This window comes from Ranitomeya imitator, chromosome 9 (assembly GCF_032444005.1).
Source record: "Ranitomeya imitator isolate aRanImi1 chromosome 9, aRanImi1.pri, whole genome shotgun sequence".
In the NCBI taxonomy this organism is placed as follows: domain Eukaryota; kingdom Metazoa; phylum Chordata; class Amphibia; order Anura; family Dendrobatidae; genus Ranitomeya; species Ranitomeya imitator.
Genome location: NC_091290.1, coordinates 133,571,002 through 133,585,612, shown reverse-complemented (window position 1 = coordinate 133,585,612; position 14,611 = coordinate 133,571,002). Strand labels below are relative to the sequence as shown.

Sequence of the window (14,611 nt, the reverse complement as noted above, 5' to 3'; positions counted from 1 at the left end):
GTGACCCCAGGTCACCAATAAGCTGCAACCTTAGAAGGAATTTAGACTTTTCAATGACTATCCAATAATACGGAAAATCTGATGGTTTAGAACCTGTCAGGTCCCTTTTAGGCTACATTCATTCATATCTTCTGTTTTAAAGCTGAAGTCTTAAAACAGGTAAAGTTTTACTTTTATTCTACTTCCACATATGTAGCAAATATTTTATATGTACCTGCCTGAAATCGGCTGGGCAAGGAGATCGGCAAGCTGGAAAGCCTCCAAGGCAGATATTAGGATTTGTTTCAGCTTTGTGGTAGTATGCTTTTGGGTAGTGTGGTGCCACTTGCAGGTCATTTATCCTTAATGCAGGTTTATGAAAATTAATGTTTAAATTGTATCTTGTGATCACATCGAGGATGTGTGGTTTGTTTGGCTATTTTAAGGGGGCAAGTTTACCTTTCAAATGTTGCATCATTTGTGTGTGTGGGTGCAGTATGAACGGAGATACATAGAAATCACCGAAAAAACAGGATTTTTGGTTGCTTACCGTAAAATCTGTTTCTTGGAGCCTCCATTGGGGGACACAGGAACCATGGGTGTATGCTGCTGCCACTAGGAGGCTGACACTATGCAAATAAAAAAAGTTAGCTCCTCCTCTGCAGTGTACACCCCACCGACTGGCATTATACTCTTCAGTTAGTAAGAAAGCAGTAGGAGAAAAATAACAAGGTTGAAAACCATAACCACAAACTTGAGAACTGTAAACGTGAGGACAGTCATAGAACAAAAACCAACAGGAACAGAGAAACATTGGGAGGGTGCTGTGTCCCCCAATGGAGGCTCCAAGAAACAGATTTTACGGTAAGCAACCAAAAATCCTGTTTTCTTTATCGCCTCTCATTGGGGGACAAAGGAACCATGGGACGTCCCAAAGCAGTCCCCAGGGCGGGAAAAACAGAATTCCATCAGGTCAGAGGACTGACCACTGCCGCCTGCAAGTTCCTTCCGCCTCGGCTGGCGTCCGCCGAAGCGTAGGTATGGACCTTGTAAAATTTTGCGAACATGTGAATGGAAGACCAGGTTGCCGCTTTGCAAAGCTGTAGGGCGGAAGCCCTGTGGTGCACCGCCCAGGAGGCGTCAACAGCCCGGGTAGAGTGAGCCTTGATCCCAGGAGGGAGCACTCTGTCCTCGACCCGTTAAGCCTCCAGCATTGCCGTTCAGATCCAGCGAGCAATAGTCGCCTTAGAAGCCGATTGGCCTCTGCGCGTGCCATCAGGAAAGGCGAAAAGAGAATCAGTCTTCCGGAAAGTGGACGTTCTATCCAGGTAGATCCTCACTGCCGTGACGAGGTCCAGCTTGTTCAACGATCACTCCAGGGGATGAGTCAGAGCTGGACAAAAGGAAGGTAGAACGCCACCTTAGGAAGGAAGGAAAGCGGAGGCCTGAGGACCTCCTTGTCCTGGAGAATGACCAAGAACGGAGGACGGCAAGAGAGGGCCGCCAACTCGGAAACGCGGATGATAGAAGAACTGGCCACAAGAAAGGCCACCTTCCCAGATAGAACTGACAGGGGAATCTCCCTGAGAGGCTCAAAGGGGAAAACCCTCAGAACGTCCAGGGCCAGGATTAAATCCCCTGAATCCACAAGGGCCCTGTACAGAGGGACAGCGTGTGCTACTCCTTGAAGGAAGGTCTTAACCTGTGGTCGGGAGGCAAAAGTCTTCTGAAAAAGGATGGAAAGAGCAGAGACTTGGCCCTTCAGGGAACTAAGAGCTAGCCCCGAACCCAGTCCTGCCTGAAGGAAGGCCAAAATGGAAGGCAGGGAAAAGGACATAGATGAAACGCGGTTGGACTCGCACCAACGGAAGTAATTCTTCCAGGTACGATAATAGGCCCTGGAAGACGAAGGCTTCCGAGCCTGAATCATGGTGTGAATCACCCGGTCCGAAAGACCGGACGCTCTTAGAACTGCAGTCCCAACAGCCACGCCGTTGAACTGAGCAACCGAGAATTCGGGTGGCAGATCGGACCCTGAGACAGCAGATCGGGCCTGTCTGGAAGGCGCCAGGGAGCGTCCGCGAGAAGATTGACGAGCTCCGCGAACCAAGCTCTCCTGGGCCAATCCGGGGCGATCAGAATGACCGGCACCCCTTCCATTACTTCCCAAACTGTTGAAAAAGATCAAAGCGGAAGGGGCGGGAACAGGTAGGGCAGCACAAACTGTGACCAAGGAATGGCCAGAGCGTCGACGCCCACTGCAAGAGGATCGCGAGACCTGGAGACGAACTGCGGAACCTTCCTGTTCATTCGAGACGCCGTGAGGTCCATGTCCGGAGTCCCCCATCAAAGACAAATCTGATGGAAGACCTCCGGATGCAAGGACCATTCCCCTGCCGTGAGACCCTTGCGGCTGAGGAAGTCGGCGGCCCAATTGTCCACGCCGGGTATATGCACCGCAGATAACCCCGGAACCGTTTCCTCTGCCCAGAGGAGGATCTTGGATACTTCGGCCAAGGCCAAGAAACTCCGAGTCCCCCGTAGATGGTTGACATATGCCACCGCCGTGGCATTGTCCACCTGGATTCGGATTGGAAGGCCCCTGAGAATCCCTTCCCAGAGATGAAGTGAAAGAAAAAAAAATGGCCCGGATCTCGAGGACATTGATCGGCAACGTTGACTCCTGCGCCGACCAACGGCCCTGAACCGTCAGGTTTGCGAAACACCGCGCCCCAGCTGAGCAGGCTGGCATCCGTCGTCACCACTTGCCAGTCAACTGGAAGGAAAGACCTGCCCTGGGAGACATGAGGTGACGTGAGCCACCAGTTGAGAGACCGTTTGACCCGGGAAGAAAGTCAAATCGGGCGGTCCAGGGAGAAGACAGACCTCTCCCTGTGAGACAGGATGGCTTGCTGGAGAGGTCCCGAGTGAAACTGGGCGAAAGAAATCGCTTCCAATGTTGCTACCATCCTCCCCAAAACCTTCATGGCCGCTCGGAAGGAGGGAGACCGAAGGCCCTGGAGCATGCGCATGTCCCGACGAAGGATGGATCTCTTGTCTTCGGGAAGAAAGACCTTGGTGTGACGAGTGTCGAAGAGCATGCCCAGAAAGATGATGCGCTGAGAAGTAATAAGGCATGACTTCTTCAGGTTGACCAGCCAGCCGAAGCGGGCTAGGGTGTTGAGAACGATGGACAGGCTTTGGCGGGCCTGAGAAAAGATGGAGCCTTGATGAGTATGTCGTCGAGGTATGGAACAGAACCAGGCCTCTGACCCTCAAGACTGCCAACAGCGCCGCCATGAGTTTCGTGAAAACTCTTGGGGCGGTTGCAAGACCGAACGGCAGGGTGACGAACTGAAAATGTTCCTGAAGCACTGCAAAGCGCAGGTATCGGTGATGTCCCGGGAATATCGGAACATGGAGGTAGGCGTCCTGAATATCCGTGGAGCACAGAAATTCCTGAGCCTCCATGGAAGCCATTACTGAACAAAGGAATTCCATCCCGAAGTGTCTCAGACAAACCCTCCTGTTCAGCAATTTTAGGTCCAGAATGGGGCGAACCTTGCCGTCTTTTTCCGGTACCACAAAAAGGTTCGAGTAGAAACCTGTGAATCGTTCTTTTTCTGGGACGGGAACGATTACCCCGGCTTTGGCTGTGAAGAAACCCGAAACTAGAGCGGGATTTCTTGGAGGTCGGGATTCTAAGAAACGATCCCGGGGTCGAGAAACAAAGTCTATCTTGTATCCACAGGATACAACTTCCCTGACCCATGCATCCTCCACTGCGGAGATTCACATGTCTCTGAAGAAGAGAAGACGGCCGCCCAACCTGAGAGGTGGACTGAGGTCGAGAGTCATGCCGAGGAGGATCTTCCAGCCCTGGGCCTGGAGGATCTACCCTGGGAGTAGCGAGGACGCCAGGACGGAGTGGGCCTAAAGGATAACGCTTTCTTCTCCTGACGTGCCTGTGGCCTCTGTTGCTGGGAAAGAGTTTGACGCCGCGAAGCGACGAAAAGGCAGAAAGGATCGGAATTGCCGTCTAGGAGGAGGGCGACGAGGTTTAGCCTGGGGGAGAAGAGAACTTATACCCCCGGTGGCGTCCTTAATGATTTGGTCCAGCTTGGAACCAAAGAGACGAGAGCCTTGGAAGGGCAGACTGGTAAGGGACTTTTTGGAAGATAAGTCCGCCTGCCAGGCCTTGAGCCAAACGGTCCGGCGGATGGCAACAGCATTGCCAGACGTCTGAGCCGCACAAGACGCAGATATTCATCAGCGTGGGAAATCTGGTTGGCAGGGAGGTGCCCCGTCCAGGATATCTCGGCGAAGTTCTTTGGCTCATTTGGAAATGGATTTTGAAACCCAAGTGGAAGCAAAGGCTGGGCATAGAGCCGCTGCAGCCGCTTCAAAGGCTGACTTCGCAAAGGATTCTATAACTCTTTTCGTTAGAATCCTTCAGTGATGCTCCGCGTGACAACACACCCAGGCGGTTTCCCCTCTGAAAACGTCTGGTCGGATTCGCTCTCTCTGGACATGATTTCCTCGAATTCCTGATGAGGAGCAAAAAACTTGGGAGGTGATTTAGCCCGTCTAAATGAAACCGCCTGATCTGCGGGTTCCGTAGAGGGATCCTTGATGCCACAGGTCTGGTTTACAGCTCCAATGAGATTCTGGACCATATCCCTCATGGTGGCGATTTGGTTAGAATCCAGCTCCGAAATATCCTCCGAGGGCGCATCAGAGAACGCCTCGCCTGACTCAGGGGAGGAGGATCGGGAGGACGCCGACCACAGAGGAGGACCGTGTGGCGAGATGGAGCTGGAAGAGGACTCAGACCGTCGTTCCTGTCTGGACCTTTTGTGGCTTGTCATGGAGGGCTCGGACGGAGGCTCCTGCGACCCGCTAGCTACTGCGGGGGTCTGCGGAGATAATCGATCCAGCACAGAAACCAGAGTTTGAAAAACCCGTGTTAGATTGGCCACCGATTGTGACAGAGAGGAAGCCCAGCCAGGGATGGGGGTATCACTCTCGGGCGGATCGGCAGGGGGATCCTGGGCGGTGGGAACAATCCTGACAGAGCGGAGAGAACTGACCTGAGGGAAAGGTCTGAAAAGAATGCCAGAGGGTTAGGTGACAGTGGGAGCAGAGGTAAGTCTGCAGTTGCAGAGCCACTCACGGTTGACGAAATAGCAGACGGAAGACGCAGCCCAGGTCGTGGTCCCTCAGGGAAGGTTGGAGGGAACGCTTTTCCCTTCTGGATGTGCAGCAGTCCAGCCAGGTGAATTCGAACCCCCAGTAAGCCCCTGCAGCACACCGATTTCAGGGACGTGCGTGCCAGGAGTACAAAGATGGCTTCGGTGGGCGGAGCAATGCCTCGTCCGAGGTGGGGATGTTCGGCGGGGGAAAAGCCCGCCCGAGTAGAGGGGAAGTGGGCGGAGCGGCGTCGCCGGAAGTAGGCCCCGGGAACAGCCGGGGCCTAAATTAGAAGCCGGCGACCGCCGGAGAAGCACCGCTGTGCAGGCGCTGCCCGGAATAAAAGGCGCGACAGCCTGCCGCATACACGGGGAGCGCTGCTGCCGGTGGGCGTAACGCCGGAAGTAGGCCCCGGAAAAAGCCGGGGCCTAAAGTAGGAGCCGGCGACCGGAGGAAAAGGCCGCGGTGCCAGCGCTAATCGGCTGGAAGGTGAGCGGTGCAGCAGCCTGCGAGGCCGCCGCCTAGAAAGGGGGGAAGGAGGGGACGCTGCCGCAGGCTGATGTGTCAGAGAAGACGGCCGCCGCAAGTAGGCCCCGGAAGAAGCTGGGGCCTGAATTAGGAAGAAAAGGCGACCGCCGGGGGGCCGCGGTGGTGCTAGGTGCAGGAAAGGTAGCACGGCTGGCAGAAAAACCGCCGCGCCAGACCGGACCACCGCGCAGAGAATGGGGAAAGGTGCTGCGAGGACCCCTGCTGAATACTGGGACCCCATTAAGGCACGCCGACCAGGCCAAAAAAGTGGCCTGGAATACTGAAAACAAGGGACCCCCGGGAAGTATACTTACCTAAAATCATCCCACGCCGTCCGTTACTAACCTCAAACCTTGGGGAAGGTATCAGACGTCCATGGGAGCTGGTGGTGGACGTCCTCATCACCTCCAACCGACAGGCTCTGGTGGGCGAGTGGGTGGGGGACGGAGCCAGGACCGGACTTCTAAGCACGCTTGTGTGCTAGGCTCTTGGTCCTGGAGAGGGATCTATGAGGATACGGGGTGGCAGTACATGCCGTACTCATAGTCCGCCTTGTGGGACTACAGGTGTGACTGTTCACCCTGTATCCCTCCGGAAAAACCTGAAAAGAAACGACGCACATTGAGGTAGATAAGGGTCTAATGAAAGACCCGTGTCCACCTCCTACTGACACTAAGCTAAACTGAAGAGTATAATGCCAGTCGGTGGGGTGTACACTGCAGAGGAGGAGCTAACTTTTTTTATTTGCATAGTGTCAGCCTCCTAGTGGCAGCAGCATACACCCATGGTTCCTGTGTCCCCCAATGAGAGGCGATAAAGAAAGAGTGTTTTGAAATAATGTAGAAGGATGACAGACATACTGGTACAGATACTTACAGGAGTTTTCTGGACTTGAGATAAATTTCTGGAGTTGCTCTACATGTCTGCAGATTGTCAAATCCTGACAGTGAGCCGAGGTCACGTACCAGCTAGATTTTTATCTGCCTCTCTCAGCACTCACAGTCAGGTTTGACAAATCTGCAGTTGCATAGAGTTACCATAAAAATGTATCTGAAGCCTGGATAACGCTTTTAACAACAATAGACATGTGCCGGAGGTCACCTCCTAAAAATAAAAGGCGCGTCACTGTTTTTGTTATTTTTTTTTGTAATGGATTAAAGAATATTTAAAGACTTTGTTTAAAAAAATAAATACTCTGTGCCGTCTCCATGTGCAAGTGTTAGGACAGTACAGATCAGATGATACATTGTTCTTCTGGATAGGAAAAATAGGTATGTACAGCTTTAAGTGCTGGCTGCTACCAGGCCCGCCGGCCCTTGCCCAAAGGTCTGCCCAGGTACCAGGCACTCCAGAGGCTTAAATCCCAGCTCTTCTACAGGGATTCCAAATGCCCTCATCTTGGCTTCATAAGTCCGGAGCAGGTCGTTGTGAGCCTGGAAAGGAGAAAAAAGGGTTTTTTTAAAAAAAAAAAACCATTCCAAATCCTACATATAGGAAAGGGAAAATTATATGACATTACTGGACCTGTAACTTCTGTATAATAGCATCTAATGGATTCATGGAAAGTATCCAGCGTCAGTCCTAATAAATAGGATAAGTCGTGTGTATGATGGACACCACACAGCAGTGTCTCACAGCTCCCAATGTGGAAGGATAAGGCAGCATTACACCACAAGCAGCTCTTCCAGGCTTCCCTATTTATGAAGAGCTGTTATGCACACAGGCCCAAGTCTCCATCCAGGAACTTGATTGCCCTTGTTTTCCACCTCCAACACTAATATGATCCATCTAACCAGCAGACATTAGGTCACCTATATGATCACATAGAGGATGCAATTGGGTTCATTAAGGCCAGGCATACATGGCCACGTGTATTGTGCAGCGTTCAATTTGACGAGTTGCAAATATTTCCGATTTTCTGTTGGTGGTCATAACAACTCACTTGACATAGACTTCAATGCATGCGACTATGACTTGCACTTGACTTGTCTGCAATTTTGTTGTTTTTTTCTACAGCAAAATCGCAGCTCAATTATAGTCGCGCGACAGCAAGTTGCATAAATGCTTCTGATGATGTGTCTATCCTGCCCCACGGCAATATGGTTAGTTCCACATGGACAATATATGAATGTATCTGCTCCCTATAATTAATTAGGACGCCTTTCTAGTTGTAGGGTATATTCAGACTGAGTTTTTTTATGGGGATTTGGGATTAGATCCACTTCAAAATCCACATAAAAAATCCTTCAAATACTCAGAATTCGTTTTAATGTGGATTTTGTTTGGTGTGAACGTACTCATTAAAATAAATGCAATGTATCTCCTTTTATCATATATCATGAGCACTATTGTGTTACTAGACTAGAGGTGATTGCTTCACCAGTACTCCCACTGCTATGAATCCTTACCTTACATACTCTGGCCAGTTCATACTGCAGATCCTTAATGGCGTTATTCTTGGTATCTAACACATCCTGTGAAAAACAAGAAAAACTAATTATTTTGTACATAAAAAATAATCTGTACAGGTCTTTTCTAGAGCGAACGAGCGTCTCGTACCTCTAGCTTGCGAGTGACGGTACTCAGAGCGACCGGGTCCAGGTTCGATGCTGCCAGCACCTCGTTAAGTTGTGCTTCCTTCTTCTCTAGAGTATCTCGTAGTGCCTGTAACTTTCTTTCCAGTAGTAAGTTCTTAAAGCCGTTCTTTTGCTGAACTTCGTGAATTGCCGCTGTGAATTTATTGTACAGCTCGTCTCGCTCGCTCTGGATCTATGGAGCAATATGGAACAATCTGAGCAGTCAAAGAAATCTCATTGAAGTCTAGATCCTCTGAATTCAGCACCTTCCTAACGCTATCGTGGAACTACAGAACCCAGAATACTTTATGGTCTGGACATCTTTCAAGGACTCCCAAGTCCTATCTATATCAAACTGAATTTTCACTTTCAATGCCCCCATGCATCATTTAGGTGTATGTTTATATCTGTTGACTTTATAAGTTTGCATCAATCGACTGCATATGGTATTAATTCACAATTTGGGTCTGTTCACAACACTAAAGGTCATATAATGGCAGACTACAATGGCGGATAGCACGCCACATCACAGTCTCCAGCTCGGGAGCTGACACTCACCTTCTGGAACCTTTGCACTAATACTTCGTGCTCCCATGTCAGATCTTCTAGTTCTTTCTCGGCTGATTTCAGACGTGATTTTGTGCTCTGTAGGGAGTCAGTAAACAATTAACAATGATTTATTTATGAGCTGCCGCCATGTTGCACGCAGATGTTTGTTTTGACAGAGAGTGACAAGTCGGCTTATAAGGAGATAAGAACTGAATATACAGTGATCACTTTCTCGCTGTCCTCATATGTGTACAGATATGTATAATAAGATAAGAAAGTGGCGCACTAGAGGAACAGAAAAACAACCACTAAAAAGGGAATGGATCTGCAGGTAGTGGCCACACACAATTTCTCCCCAGTTATCGTTCCTAACTAGTTTTTCATTTTGCTCGTGTCCTTGTCACTACAGCTACCCTAACTGCTGTCAAGTACAGGGATGCAATCCTCAGCACATTACCTTGGTGCAGTGGGACCTGGATTCCTCCAAGTACCAGTAAACGTCCTACCTCATGAGGCCGAGGTATAGGCAGCTCCTGGACGACGAGGGCAGGGGTGCCACTGATTGACCCTCATGTTCCCCTGGCCAGAATCAACCACTAAGGACTCTCAATTTTGAATATTTTTCAGATAATTTGCATCATCCAGTTTATCCTCTTATATAATACCACAATCCACGTCCCAAATATTACAGCCGTACACCCCTAGATAATATGGCTCCAGCTTGTTCCCATACTTCCAAACCTGGGCAATTGTCCAGACTGCCGCCCCACAACCTGCATTGCTATACAATGCTCTTCTATGGACTTTAATAGGATGAGATGTGACTATCTGTGATAAATTACCTCCTGCTGTCCTGCAAATATAAATAGCTATAATGTCCTGGCAAATATTGCTCTCCAAACGAATGAATGTAACATGGAAAACTCTGGAAATCCATTAAACATGGACTGCACAGGAAAAAGATAGATGACCAGGGCACAGCATGTTCCAACAGGACGATTTCCTTCAAGGCAAACACCCTGGTGAGCCAATCGAAAAGATATTAAGCTGCTGCGGATATGGACGCAAGAGCGGAGTGATTCCAGCATGAAATGGTGTGTCCTGGTGAGAAGACTGGTCATGGCGCATTGCACGGACAGGGTGAGACACTTACTATCAGAAATGCCTTGTCCTTTTCATAGTTGGTTAGTTGTCTCTGGTGTCCAGCCACCTCCTCGCGAGCCTTCTGCAGGGGTTCAGTGAGGCGACGGTTTTGTTGCTGGAGGTCCGCCATCTCTTTCTCTAAGCGATCTTCCTTTTTCCGCATCTCCTCCATCTGCTCCTGTAATGAAGATCATAAAAAAGGTTGATTTATTACAAAGTAAAATAATCAGAAACCTGAGAAAATCAAGAACATTCGATCTCTTGGTCCACATCTATCTCTGTCATATACATGCCTGTGCCGATCAGGTGAAGGTGCGTGACATTTCTATAATGAGACCACCAGGCACCGCTTATCAGGTTAATCCAAATGTGTTTAAAAACTAAAGCCCCGCTAAACTAAATGCCGATTCTTCAGGTGCCAACCATCCCGGCAGTCTCTCCCAGGAGTCCTCATTCAGCCGAGCGCTCAGGTGTTCTCTCCAGGACAATACCTTTAAGATGCCATACATATTAAAGGAATGTCAGCCAAACTCACTGATATATATGGGCAGCAATTGAGTAATTGGATTTTAATATGCCTGGTCCTTTGTTTTTAAGAGTGATAAGTCACCACTTGGAGACCGGCTCACTCCATTATCTGTACTCCCAGCCCGTGCATGCTTGGTCAGGCCGAGAGTGCATGTGTATGGGGAATTTTGAAGAATAGCCATCAGACAGCCATTTAATGTGTATGCCTAGGCTAATGGCCTATTAACATAAGCCGACTATATGGAAATGAGAGTTCTCGATTATCTGCTTGTCTAAACCCGACGAGCAAGCAAACGCTCGTTGGTCGGGTGAAATTATTTTTAAGCTTACTCAGCAGCACATCACCCCTGGTAAACAGGACATGTGCTGCAGAGAACACTGATATTAATAGTATTAACAATTGTTCTGTCTGCATCAACCTGCATGATCAGGCTAGTAAAACGACCACTGATCAACTTCCGGGCTTAATGTCTGCGAGACAGGAAATCTAAAGGCAACTGTTTGGTGTATGGACCAACCATGTGTCTCCCATGAAAAGCCAAGTGTAGTTGATATGGATCCAAATATCAACACTAGCTCATTAAATCCTAGCTGTAAAAAATTGGGGTTGATTCACAGTGGTGAGTAAAAGCAGGTCTAGATCTAGAAATCGGTCCCTCCCAGGCAACCATCCTGACAAAGTGGCCAGGTTTCAATTAAAATCTACATGGACAATTGATCAGGTTAGATTTGCTGACCAAAACACTATGGAGGCTTCCTTGCTTTTCATACCTTCAGTGAGTTGATTAGAGCCAGGTTGTTGAGAGTGATGTCATTATAGTAGTTTTTGATGTCGCTGAAGGCCTTCTCATGGTTCTTCATCAGGGCATTGATCTGTCCGTTCTTCCTTTCCTCAACCTCGTGAATTTCCGTCTTTCTACGGAGCTCTAGTTCGTCTCGCAGCACTTGCATCTTCTTTTCATATTTGGATTCAATTTCTGCATGTGAGATTGGAGGAGTAAAGACTCGTTTATAAGTGACTGTGAACAGAAGCAAACTTCACAGAAATTCTAGGCTTCGAGAGTCGCTGGGGCAGAAAATGGCGGTTCATAGACATGGTCTGCAGGTGCAACACCTTAGAAAAGAAGATCGGAGTTTTTACATCTACCACGTAGGGGGCACATAATTTAATAACCATAGCTGACCTTTTACTTGTCTTTCAAAATCATTCCTTAGGCGTGTGATCTCTTCATCTTGTTTCTTAAAAAAAAAAAAAAAACGTATTCAAAATTTTTGTCAGAAGAACATTACTGCATTACTAAATTTCCTGTGCAAGAAAAAGGTTCTCACGCTTGGATTTGGCTACAGGAGGCCAGTTAACATTTTGCCATGTAGTTAGAAGCAGATGCAAATGAATACAGCCTATAAAGACTAGTAAATGGTTTCCTAACCTTTAGTAATGCGGACTAGAGCCTACAAATTCTATTAGTCCAACATGACATTTTCACTACCAAACACAGCCTATAAATCCTCATAATAAGATGCCTAACCTGAGATTTCCTAATAGTGAATACAGCCTATAAATCCTAGTAATGAGAAGCCTAGCCTGAGATTTCTTAATAGTGAACACAGCCTATAAATCCTAGAAAACGGAAGTCCAACTTGAAGATTTTAAAGGGGTTGTCTGAGCTCAAAACAAAAGTCTATTGTCACTTTATGTGATTGCAGACTGCTGAATCATGACAGTGCACACAATGTCATGATTCCCCGTTATATGCAATGAGAACAGGCGGTAACGTAACCCCATGTATGCAATTTACAACTAATCTCACCCTGTTTCTCTCAATTCTTATCTACTGAAAGAAGCCAAACAATCGTAACCATACAGTCACGTGTTCCCATAGAGAATATTGAGGAATCATGACATTGTGCATACGGCACACTAACATAGTTTGAAAGCCTCGAGTGAAAAAGTGAGTGCAGACTTTTGTTGTGAGCTCAGACAAACCTTTTAATGGTGAACACAGCCTATAAATTCTAGTAACAAGGAATCTAACCTGAGATATTCAATATGGAAAACAGCCTTTAAATCCTAAATAACCTGTAGCCTAACTTAAGGTTTTAAATTGTGAATACAGCCTACAAATCATAATATTGAGATTTTTTAAATAGTCCAAATTCTAATAATTTGTAACCTAACATGAGATTTTTTTAGCGTGAATACAGCTATAGATCCTGGTAATTAAAAACCTGAGCAATGAAAGCAAATAAATACAACCTATTATTTTTAATAAATAGTATGCGAACCTGAGATTTTTCATAATGATGACTACAGCCTAAAAACAGGGATTTTTGTGTACTCGCCGTAAAATCCTTTTCTCCGAGCCACTCATTGGGGGACAAAGCACCATGGGTGCATGCTGCTGCCACTAGGAGGCTGACACTAAATGAATATAACAAAATTAACTCCTCCTCCTCTGCAGTATACACCAACCACTGGCTCCAGCCGAACCAGTTCAGTGACAAAGCAGTAGGAGATCAAAATCATCAAATACGGATACATGTCAAACCAAAAGAACAAACATAGCCATCAGGCCAATAGGGTGGGTGCTGTGTCTCCCAATGAGTGTCTCAGAGAAAAGGATTTTACGGTGAGTACACAAAAATCCATGTTTCTCCTTCACCTCATTGGGACCATGGGACGTCCTAAAGCCGTCACTGAGTGGGAACCGATAGGACAGACAACCTCAAGCACCAACTGCCCAGAGATGCGTTACCACCGTCTGAAAGATCCGTCTTCCCAGACTTGCATCTGCTGAAGGCTGAGTGTGAATATTGTGCTTTGAGAGGGTATGCCGACTGGACCGCCGATGCCTGTTGCCAAATGGTCCAGGAAACATCCACCGAACGAATGGAGTGTGCCCTAATCCCACTGGAAAAGGCTTGCCTCAGACACAGTAAGACTCCTGAATAGCCGAGAATATCCACCTGGCTATTGTGGATTTGGGCATGGCTAGTCTCTTCCTGTGACTCTCAGGAAGAACGAATAAGGCGTCCGTCTTGTGGAAGAACTCCGTTCGGGAGATGTATCTATTGAGAGCCCTCATGAGATCTAGAGTGTGGCGAGCACTCTCAAAACGGAGTATTGGTGCCAGTCAAAACAAGGGGAGGACAATGTCCTCGTTAAGGAAAAAGGAAGAGACCAACTTGGGTAAAAAGGATGGGGACGGAGAGAGAACCACCCTGTACTGGTGAAAAGGAACTCGACCGGAAGAGCGGCTAGCTCCAATCTCCGTCTCATCTAAGTTACAGCAAGCACGATGACGATCTTCCGGGAAAGGAGAGTCAGAGAGACATCCTGCAGCAGGTCCTGCGGAACGCCCAGGGTCAAGATAGGGTCCCTGACGTTCAATGGCCCTCTGTAGGTTGGCACCACGTTGGAGGCCCCATGAAAGACTGAAAGAAAGTCTAAACCTGTAGCTTAGAAACAATCCAGCGCTGAGGCAAAACTGATAAGGTCAGAACGAAGAAGGCAGGGGGAGAATAACGGCTATCCCTGCACCCCGCAAAAATAGCTTTCCGGGTATGTTGAAAAATGTGCTCCAATAAGTGTGCCCCGATACCGGTTTCCGAGCACGAAACATAGAGGAAACCACCTCCCGGGAGTACCCCACTCAGGTTATGATCCAGGAATCAACAGCCAGGCCGGTATGCAGAGGGCCCTGGTGACAGATCGGGCCCTGGGGGAACCAATCTGGTCGATCCAGTAGCCGCCAGTGGGAGTTGACAAAGAGCAGAGGCAACTCTGCGTATCACGCCCGGCGAGGCCAGTCCAGAGAGACAAGTATCGCCGGAATCCCTGCCGCCTTGATTGTCCCGATGACCCTCGGTGGACGAATCTGAAGCCACGAATGTAAGGTGTATCCGCCCCAATGACCTCTGGGTTCCGGGACCAGCTATGAGCCCGGGTACTTTGGCGTTTAGCCATGATGCACTCGGGTCTCCATCTGGAGTCCCCCAGCGATGACAAATCTCATGGAACACCTCTGGATGAAGTGACCACTCTCCAGAGACAAGACCCTGACGGATGAGGAAGTCTGGCGCCCAGCTTTCCACTCTCAGGATGTGAACCGCTGAGA

The 14,611-nt window shown here is 48.4% G+C and overlaps 1 protein-coding gene across 2 annotated transcripts in view; it reads right to left on the bottom strand.

Annotated features, from left to right (window-relative positions):
- Nucleotides 1-6,839: 6,839 nt before the first annotated feature.
- The window catches only part of GAS8 (growth arrest specific 8), a 43,664-nt gene continuing 35,892 nt past the window's right edge, over nt 6,840-14,611 (bottom strand). For both annotated transcript variants that reach the window (XM_069739029.1, XM_069739028.1), the window contains exons 5-11: nt 11,678-11,732; nt 11,265-11,470; nt 9,976-10,143; nt 8,832-8,918; nt 8,257-8,466; nt 8,106-8,171; nt 6,840-7,130 (exon numbers count right to left, since the gene is read on the bottom strand). In XM_069739029.1, the coding sequence (XP_069595130.1) occupies nt 6,981-7,130; nt 8,106-8,171; nt 8,257-8,466; nt 8,832-8,918; nt 9,976-10,143; nt 11,265-11,470; nt 11,678-11,732 (942 nt within the window). In that variant the 3' untranslated portion in view covers nt 6,840-6,980. The remainder of the gene's footprint in view (nt 7,131-8,105; nt 8,172-8,256; nt 8,467-8,831; nt 8,919-9,975; nt 10,144-11,264; nt 11,471-11,677; nt 11,733-14,611) is intronic.